Source organism: Camelina sativa, chromosome 19 (assembly GCF_000633955.1).
Source record: "Camelina sativa cultivar DH55 chromosome 19, Cs, whole genome shotgun sequence".
Lineage (NCBI taxonomy): Eukaryota > Viridiplantae > Streptophyta > Magnoliopsida > Brassicales > Brassicaceae > Camelina > Camelina sativa.
The window spans coordinates 12,496,601-12,504,970 of NC_025703.1; the positions used below are offsets into that span (position 1 = coordinate 12,496,601).

The 8,370-nt window shown below is 38.4% G+C and overlaps 5 protein-coding genes across 6 annotated transcripts in view; 3 read left to right on the forward strand and 2 right to left on the reverse strand.

Moving 5' to 3' along the window:
• The window catches only part of LOC104766155 (protein CDC73 homolog), a 2,846-nt gene extending 1,674 nt beyond the window's left edge, over positions 1-1,172 (forward strand). The window contains exons 2-4 of one of the 2 annotated variants that reach the window (XM_010489988.2): positions 241-657; positions 758-840; positions 943-1,172. In XM_010489988.2, coding sequence (XP_010488290.1) covers positions 241-657; positions 758-840; positions 943-1,035 — 593 coding nt within the window. In that variant the 3' untranslated portion in view covers positions 1,036-1,172. Of the gene's footprint in view, positions 1-11; positions 658-757; positions 841-942 lie in introns of both variants that reach the window. The other variant, XM_010489989.2, reaches the window with a different exon arrangement.
• LOC104766157 (non-specific lipid-transfer protein-like protein At2g13820) lies at positions 1,919-2,922 on the reverse strand. The gene is made up of 3 exons (XM_010489991.1): positions 2,500-2,922; positions 2,365-2,418; positions 1,919-2,272 (listed from the first exon to the last, which is right to left on the reverse strand). The coding sequence occupies exons 1-3, from the start codon at positions 2,819-2,821 to the stop codon at positions 2,142-2,144; spliced, it is 507 nt and encodes a 168-aa protein (XP_010488293.1). The 5' UTR covers positions 2,822-2,922; the 3' UTR covers positions 1,919-2,141.
• On the forward strand, positions 3,921-4,979 carry LOC104766159 (non-specific lipid-transfer protein-like protein At2g13820). Its single transcript, XM_010489992.2, has 3 exons — positions 3,921-4,332; positions 4,432-4,458; positions 4,552-4,979. Exons 1-3 carry the CDS (start codon positions 4,005-4,007, stop codon positions 4,806-4,808), a joined length of 612 nt encoding a protein of 203 aa, XP_010488294.1. The 5' UTR covers positions 3,921-4,004; the 3' UTR covers positions 4,809-4,979.
• LOC104766160 (proteasome subunit beta type-2-A) lies at positions 4,974-6,616 on the reverse strand. The gene is made up of 3 exons (XM_010489993.2): positions 6,337-6,616; positions 6,118-6,241; positions 4,974-5,427 (listed from the first exon to the last, which is right to left on the reverse strand). Exons 1-3 carry the CDS (start codon positions 6,492-6,494, stop codon positions 5,095-5,097), a joined length of 615 nt encoding a protein of 204 aa, XP_010488295.1. The 5' UTR covers positions 6,495-6,616; the 3' UTR covers positions 4,974-5,094.
• Positions 6,881-8,163, forward strand: LOC104767751. The gene is made up of 5 exons (XM_010491733.2): positions 6,881-7,011; positions 7,111-7,274; positions 7,363-7,643; positions 7,762-7,918; positions 8,006-8,163. The coding sequence occupies exons 1-5, from the start codon at positions 6,881-6,883 to the stop codon at positions 8,161-8,163; spliced, it is 891 nt and encodes a 296-aa protein (XP_010490035.2).

The window sequence follows — 8,370 nt, forward strand, 5'->3', positions numbered from 1 at the left end:
AAGATATGGAGGTTGAAGATTTCGGCAAATCCGGCGAGGACGTTGATTACATTATGCTGATCCGATCCAACGAGCGGCCGTTGAAGAGCAGAGACGCGATTCTTCAGTGTAAGAACAGGGATTTTTATAGTGTGTTGGTGAATTCGACCAAGAGGGAAGAAGAGAGACAGAGGATTGAGTCTCATCAGAGGAAAGATGGATTAGTTGCTAAGAGTAGGTTAATGGGTGCTGAAGAGAGAGGTATTGTAGGGTTTAGTAGTGGTGGTGGAGATGATAATGGCTATGATGCTAACCCTAAATCTAAGCTTCATTTTAAAGCTGGGAAGATTGGTGAAGGTGTGCCTATTATCCTTGTGCCGAGTGCGTTTCAGACGTTGATTACTATATATAATGTTAAGGAGTTTCTTGAAGATGGTGTTTTTATAGAGAATGATGTTAAGGCTAAGGAGATGAAGGGTTTAAAGCCTGATTGTATTACGGTTCAGAAGAAGTTTAGTCGAGATAGAGAGAGAGTTGTGACTGCTTATGAAGTTAGGGATAAGCCATCTGCTTTGAAGCCTGATGATTGGGATCGTGTTGTTGCGGTTTTTGTATTGGGAAAGGATTGGCAGTTCAAGGGTTGGCCTTTCAAGGATCACGTTGAGATATTCAATAAGAGTAAGTAATATGATGATTCAATTCTTTTGGTTTTCTTGACCTTCAATATAGTTAAAGAATTTTTAGTTGAAGCTGACATTTTGTTTTCTATGCTTTGCAGTCATTGGGTTCTACATGCGGTTTGAAGATGACAGTATAGAATCAGCCAAGACGGTGAAGCAGTGGAATGTAAAGATCATCTCGGTGAGAAATTTATTACCCTTTAAAGTATGCTGCTGTTTCTGATAAAATTATCATCCATAGATATGATTTACTGAATCTTGGAACTTTCTTCTGTGTTTTCAGATTAGCAAGAATAAGAGACATAATGACAGGGCTGCTGCATTAGAAGTCTGGGAAAAACTCGAGGAGTTTGTGCGATCTCGGTCACATTCTTAGTATCAAGACTGTTGTAGAATATTTATTTCTGTATCATTTTTCACACTTTTCATCTGATAATCTTACTACTTTCTATAACATTGTAAATACAGTTTTATGCAATGTGATTGTTGTCTATTAATGCTAATTTGAAAATTTTCATTAGCTTTCTCTTTCACGTCTCTAATGGTAAACTGGAACTGTTCATTAGCTTTGGAAGGTGATTTAAGATCAATGTATTTTACGGTTTGCATTTTCTACCTTCTGTCTCAAACTTTCACTGCCTTCTCCAAAGCTTAGCGAAGGGTAGAGAGCCTGCAAAGCACTGTAAATTGGGGTAATATGTGAAGAATAGAAGCCCTTATGGTCATCCTCTTTCAATCATGTTGTTGTTACAGGTTGAACTTCTACAGATGATGTTTCTTAATTAAGCTTTAATGATGGTGAGGGAGTTCCTGACTTCCATTTAGCTCGAGCTGTGAAGATTGTCTTACCTTAACGATCCAACCATGGTTCTTGCCAATTGAAGTTTCAGGTATGGAAACAAAAGTACTGCATTATTTCACATGTTTTTGCTCTTGTTCATAACAGAAGAGGAAGTATTGATCTCAAATTGGTGCACGGATCTGATATGGATATAGACTGTCTTCTGTTTGTTTCTTCCCATTGCATACAACGATTAAAGGTTGGTTCTTCTTATATCTAACTTTAAAAGTGCATCTCTCATTAGCTTTCATGTTCCATAATTAACGCTAGATCGTTGCTTGCCGCCTAAAGTCTGTCATACTTTATAGGATGTTTTTATTTCAAGCCAAGTTTGGGATATGTGTTTCCATCTATCATCTCTGGTTCTTGAGTTAGTGATATTTGTTGAGAGAGCTAATGTTCTATTTTTCACACTGTGTTCTGGAAAGTAATATTTATTGTAAAAGGTAAATAGATCCAACATGCTCTCCGTTGATACAACAAAGCAATATCACAGGGAGAGTAGGGATTTACAGAGCATAAAATACATCACACAAAATCACAACGAAATGTGAATAAATAGGGAAAAATAAAGAATGCAATCTGAGTGGCACAAAAGCTTCATCGGTTCAGTAGAAACATGGATGGGGAAAATCAGTAACTCAGAGGATTGCGATGTAGGAAGCCGCGGAAAGGAAGGCAAGAAGAGGAAATGAGAGCTTGATAGAGCTCCCATCAGACGATGGTCCGTCTCCTTTCCCTGCTGGTACGGTTTTGGATCCATTTCCTGGTCCTAACATAAATTCGCGATATGGATGCATTAGATGACAGAAAGAATATATTGAGACTGGTGTTTCTTCCTTGCATATGTTTTAAGTCAGTTACCTGAAGAGTTTGGTGATTCTGCAGGAGAGTCAGAAGTAGAACCACCACCACCACCTGCAAAAACATATACTGCTAAGATTCGCAAGCTTTGAAAATTGGAACAATCTTCAGAAACTGATGTTTTGAAATTCTTACCGGTACTACAGCGACTGACTGGAGGAGTCTGAACATTACAGGCCTTTGGCAGACCAAGAGCTTGTGTTTGGTTAACATTGGTACCTAGCTGAGAGCCACCACCGTTAAGGACTTGACACAAACAGTCAGGAGAAGACTGGACTACGCTACCCAACTGACGACAGCATTGCTGAGAAGGAGAGGTAGAGTTTCCGGTTATGTAGTTGAGACACGGCGACAAGCTAAACAACACGTTTGTGCAGCCTGACTGAGCAGATACCCTTGTCGAAGTCATCACAGCCATAAAAACTGTAAGACACACTAAACTCATTCCTATTTTCATGTTTTCTTGAGAAGTTGTGTATGGAGAGAAGAATCCTTTGAGTTTGTTTTGGTTTAGGTCTTGTTGCGTTTTGTTTGTATGATTGGATATTGTGGAGCCTTTGGGTATAAATAAAGAATTGAGGACGTAAGAGGTGGCTTAATTTGGGTGACCAACTCTTTCCTACTTTTCTAACAGTTTTTGTTTAGATCTGTTCAGACTCGACAAAAATGAGTGTTGTGTTGTGAACAGAACTGATCCGTTTGTAGTTTTTTAGGGTCGGTGGTCTTTGTGACGGTCTAGCTAGGCTTGATTGTTGAACTACTTCCTCTGATTAAGGTTTATGGAGTTTAGCTAATTACTATACAATAATACAGAACTGTTTTGTTTTCTTTTATTTGTATTTGACTTGACTAATAATAATAACAACAGGTGTCAGAAAATTCTCAGTTAGGACATCATCTTTTACAAGTCTTTTGACGTTCTAGACTAAAAATATGCTTTGATTTTTTTGATACGTTGGTGAGTTATTTTAGTCCATATGGTTGCCGTGTCGTCCACTATAGGAAAGTTTGAATTATCTTACGGTAAAGAAGATAATACTAAAAATCCAAATAAGACAACAAACTGAAAGGAAACTACAAAAAATCAGTAGCCATGAATTATTCTTGAGTCAATGGTAAATGGCAAAAAAATAAAATAAATACAAACCAGTACTAATCAATCTAAAGAACCAATCATCTCCATTATTGAGAGAGCAATGTATATGGATGGATTGTTTTGTAAGCTGAACATTTTGTCTTTCAACTCAACAGGATAGTAATGGGCTTAACAGTTACATGTAATAATCTTATTTGATCTCTTGTTTAGTTACCAAAACAGAACAACCGTGAAAGAGTGGTTCATCTAATACAACACAAGACATGTAATGTATCTATCTACTACACTCTTCCTCCGGTACACGTGAATGCATCCAATTGGCTAATTCACTTCCACCAACGACCCCCAATTATCAAAAACCGAACATGAGTTAGTTATTAGTGGTTGACCTATACTCACTTCTTTTTCTTCCCTCCACTTTCTCCAATCTATAAAACCCAAATCCTACAATTGCTTCCTTTCTCATCACACATCAAACACATTACCACAAAATCTTTAAACATCCAAAGAAACAATAAACAAACAAAGCTTAAACGGTCCAACAATGTCGAAGATTCTTGTCGTGGTGGTTGCGATGATCGCAGTGCTAGCTTTGCCGATTCGCAGTCAACAACAGCCGCTTAGCCAATGTACCCCGTCGATGATGACCAGCGTGAGCCCTTGTATGAGCTTCATAACCAACAGTAGCAGCAATGGAACTTCTCCGTCGTCTGATTGTTGTAACTCACTGAGGTCTTTGACAACTGGAGGAATGGGATGTCTCTGTCTTATTGTCACTGGAACTGTTCCTTTCAATATTCCCATTAACCGCACAACCGCTGTCTCTCTTCCCCGTGCTTGTAACATGCCTAGAGTCCCTCTTCAATGCCAAGGCAAATAAAACCAACTCACTCCCCTCTTATCATTACATTTTAATTTATATACCTACTTGAATCAGTATTCTAAATAAGTTTTGATCTTCCATCTTACAGCTAATATTGCTCCAGCTGCTGCTCCTGGTATACAATCAATCACCTTATCATCTCAACTATTCATATAATTAGTTTTGCTTGGAAAATAACTTAATAAGAATTTTTCTGTTTTGGGAACAGGACCTTCTGCTACATTTGGACCGTCGATGTCTCCAGGTCCAGCGACGAATCCAATTGTTCCAGAGCCGACTCCATCAGCTCAGACACCACAGTCCGATACAACCCGACCTTTTACACCATCCGTCGATGGTGGAGCTCCAACGTCAGACGACGGAGGAAGCAGCAGTAGACCTTCTGAGACTCCTTCATCCGCTTATGCACTCTCACCATCTCTCCTCTTCTTCAGCATCGCCCTTGTAGCTCTCAAATTCTACTGATGATTTCTTTGTTTCCCTCGTGTGATTTGATTTGATTTATGCATCATCGATTATAGAAAAAAACCATTTATTTGGTCATTGATTTGTGGAATAAGCTTGTGTATATTGTTCTTTGTTTCGTGTGAGATTTATTTTGTACTGTTGAAGCAATATATCATCATTTTTATGGAATCACAACACTATTGATGCTCAAAGATGAAAAGTGTCAAAACACTAACTCCCAACTTCTTTATAAATCAAAAGCAAATGTCACATACCAACATATGAAAACCAAACACAAACAAACTCAGACAGCAGCAGTCGTGACATCCACTACGGATTGACGCCTAGCATATTCACGAGCTCCATCTTTGTCAACAATCTTGATCACAAAGTTTGGTGGCGCAATGACCAGTCTTGAACGGATCTCAAGTATGCATTTGTCCACCAGTTCAATGGCTTCTTCTACAGTCATGTCGCTGCGGTAATGTCTGTCCATTGTGGAGAGGGAGAAGTAGGAGCCGTAACCGAAAGCTCCCTTGTCAACTTTGTGAAGGGTTGCAATGTAGTCAATGTAGTAAAGGGATGCACCACTCTCATTGTCGTAGCCAGCCAATAGTATATTCACCGAATACGGATTCTGATTAAATGGAGCAAAAAGAAGTCACACAGAGATATCTCAAATTTTTTGCCGTCAATGATAAGTAGCCAATCATAAACAAAACAGAAACAAGCCAAATCCAAATCAAAGGCCATATGAGTTTTATAGTGTATAGCCCTCAAGACTGTATAAACGCTTGGATAACAAATCTGAAAATGATAATAAACTACCTTCACAGTTTACATAATCAAGTCATTCTAGCCATGTAAAGTCTAACACAGATTCGTAACAAAGCGAGGACATAAGATACTATAAGTTACAACCCGATCTTTTCCACCAAAAAAATGCATCAATACTCTAGAAGACAACAATACAAGGAAACTTCTGCAACTCTAGTAGTGATCATTTGGCTATAGACAAAATCATCTACCATGCTTTATACTCCATTCAAGCACAGAACAAGAGAGTAAGTTCCTCCTTCAAGTTTGGGACAGTCACATACAATCCCAACAATGAAAAACAAAAACATTTCCTCAAATCAAATCTCCTAATTACTCTAAAGTCCAACTAAGACGGAACTTACCTAACCAATTCCAACTTTATATAAGTCATCAGCAACCTTATTGTAATCATAAACCACAGCAACACAGAGGGAAGCTTCAATTCAAATACATATAGAACTGCAATCGAACTCAATCCAATTTCACAAAAGGCTAAAGTTTTGTATACCTTCCTCAACGCAGTAGCGAGCTCTCCGCGAGTGAAATTGGCAGCAGCGGAAGTAGTCAAAGGGATACCGTTTCTGAATTTGTACAAGGAAACATTCTTCTGAACGTACTCCGTAAACTGAACCCTAATAATCAAACAACCCCAAATAAGCGATGCCAAGCTCAAATTACTGTATCCACCGCCAAATTATAAAGAGAGAGAGAGAGAGAGAGAGATTACCTATCACCTGGCTCGCCACTAGCAGCAACAAGCTTGTGAGAGTCGAGCACCATGATCTTGTCTTCGTTGTTCTTGTGGAGAAGGATACTGTGAACCGCAGATGTATCAGCCGCAACGATGGCGAATCCATTCCCAACAAGACCGAATACACACTCCATTATTGTATTCTGCTACAGATCTGTTTCGTCTCGGACTCCGATTCCGATTTGCTTTTACTCCGGCGTTGTGAGGGAGAGAGATTTATAAAAAAGCGTCTTGGAGGACAAGCCTTCTCTCTTACGGAGAAGAAGAAGAAGAGGGATGATTTGGTTAATTCACGTGATCTTCAGGGGTATTTTAGTCATCTCAACTTAAAAAGGAGCTTTGAGTGAAATGGGCCTTTAGGCCCGTTATCTTAACCCAAAACCCATTCCCATTAGGAAACAAAAGACTCTTTTGCCAACCTTTATATAATCGTGATTACTCTTTTGTTTCTATTGATATCTGAAGAAGCAAAGTCAGAATGGTGAAATCAGAAAATTCAAGCCTAGTAACAGATTCTACAATGAAGAACAAGTTAGTAGATCGTCCTCCTTGTACCTATTCCATGAAGATCCAAAGCCTCTCCCAACTCAAGGAACTCTTCCCTGAATCCGAATACAAATCCCTTACTTTCTCTTCAGGCAAATACAACTGGTATAATTAATTTACAAAACCCTAAACCCTAATTTGGATATACTGAATTTTTTTTCTTCTAAGCTACTATAATGTTTCATATTCTTGTGTTTATTCCAGGAGACTGGTTATATACCCAACAGGAAACGAGAAGGACAACGGGAAAGGATTTATTTCCATGTATGTTGAGTTAGATACCTCAAGCCTTACCGCGTCCACGGTTTTGGCATATTTCACCTTCTTTGTCTACAATAAGAAAGAAAATAAATATTTTACTATTCAAGGTTTGTACTTTCATATATAGCCTGTTATATATATATATATGTGTGTGTGTGTGTGTGTGTTTAGTAATGAATTATATGTATCATTCAGAGGTTGAAGGGAAGCAGTTCAATGCAATAAGACCGGTGTGGGGATTTCCGCGAGTGCTTCCGCTTGATACGTTCAATGATCCTAAAAACGGATATGTGTTCGAGGGAGATCAATGTGAGTTTGGTGTTGATGTGATGGTTCCACTTGTCAACTGGGAAGTTGTCTCTTTCCCTATGAAACCCCCTAATACAAAGTTTTCTTGGACGGTCAAGAAATTCTCTAAGTTGAAAGGTCATTGCTACGTATTAATTGGATGGGTTCTTTATGGGAGGAAAGACCTGGTGAGTAAATGATCCGTAGAAACTATTACACTTTGTTATCTTGAATAACATCACTATGTGTGTGTGTCTGCGTGCGTACTAACTATTGTAATGTTTTTTTTTTTGTAGGGTTATAAAGTTGTATCCCAAGGGCTACTCTACAACATATTCCAAATTTTTATCCATCTTTGTGCAACTAGCTGATAGTGAAACAATGAAGGCAGGTGAGCAGATTCACGCACGAGGGGATATTCGAATTCTTGACCCATTTGGACAAGATCACATGACAGGACAGAGTAAGTTTCTTTTACCTAAATACCACTTAATTGATAAGATTAAAAAGTAAGATATATCATTAGAGATTACTTTCTGTTTTATTGCAGTTGACATCATAAGGAATTACAACGATGGAAATAAAGGTCGGGGTTGGAATCACTTTGCGTATATAGATGAACTTCGGGGTGCTTATTTGGACAAAGAAGTCTCTTTGAAAGTAGAAGCCGAATTTGAAGTTGTTTCGACCACCTCATCCTCAACATGAAGATCCGCAACACCATTAGTTTTCTTGCATTTATTGAACGCTGGTCTCGTTTTTATTTTTATTATGTTTATTCAGATTTTAGTTTTATATAGCGTTTGGTTTTCTTTTTTAACTTATCATAAAGATCTCGTTAGGTGAGCTGTGCATTCGGCTAGGTTAATTTGTTCATGTTTCAGTTTCATTTGGCTCTTTTTTTTTTTTTTTTTT

Excerpts from the sequence above, each read along its gene's own strand:
- LOC104766157 (XM_010489991.1), bottom strand. The coding sequence starts at position 2,821 with ATGAAAATAGGAATGAGTTTAGTGTGTCTTACAGTTTTTATGGCTGTG. Across the intron at positions 2,419-2,499 it reads AGTCAGTCGCTGTAGTACCG|GTGGTGGTGGTGGTTCTACT; the intron begins GTAAGAATTTCA and ends ATGTTTTTGCAG. Across the intron at positions 2,273-2,364 it reads AGAATCACCAAACTCTTCAG|GACCAGGAAATGGATCCAAA; the intron begins GTAACTGACTTA and ends AATTTATGTTAG.
- LOC104766159 (XM_010489992.2), top strand. The coding sequence starts at position 4,005 with ATGTCGAAGATTCTTGTCGTGGTGGTTGCGATGATCGCAGTGCTAGCT. Across the intron at positions 4,333-4,431 it reads AGTCCCTCTTCAATGCCAAG|CTAATATTGCTCCAGCTGCT; the intron begins GCAAATAAAACC and ends TCCATCTTACAG. Across the intron at positions 4,459-4,551 it reads TGCTCCAGCTGCTGCTCCTG|GACCTTCTGCTACATTTGGA; the intron begins GTATACAATCAA and ends TTTTGGGAACAG.
- LOC104766160 (XM_010489993.2), bottom strand. The coding sequence starts at position 6,494 with ATGGAGTGTGTATTCGGTCTTGTTGGGAATGGATTCGCCATCGTTGCG. Across the intron at positions 6,242-6,336 it reads AGTGGCGAGCCAGGTGATAG|GGTTCAGTTTACGGAGTACG; the intron begins GTAATCTCTCTC and ends TTTGATTATTAG. Across the intron at positions 5,428-6,117 it reads TCGCTACTGCGTTGAGGAAG|AATCCGTATTCGGTGAATAT; the intron begins GTATACAAAACT and ends CCATTTAATCAG.
- LOC104767751 (XM_010491733.2), top strand. The coding sequence starts at position 6,881 with ATGAAGAACAAGTTAGTAGATCGTCCTCCTTGTACCTATTCCATGAAG. Across the intron at positions 7,275-7,362 it reads TAAATATTTTACTATTCAAG|AGGTTGAAGGGAAGCAGTTC; the intron begins GTTTGTACTTTC and ends TGTATCATTCAG. Across the intron at positions 7,644-7,761 it reads TTTATGGGAGGAAAGACCTG|TTGTATCCCAAGGGCTACTC; the intron begins GTGAGTAAATGA and ends AGGGTTATAAAG.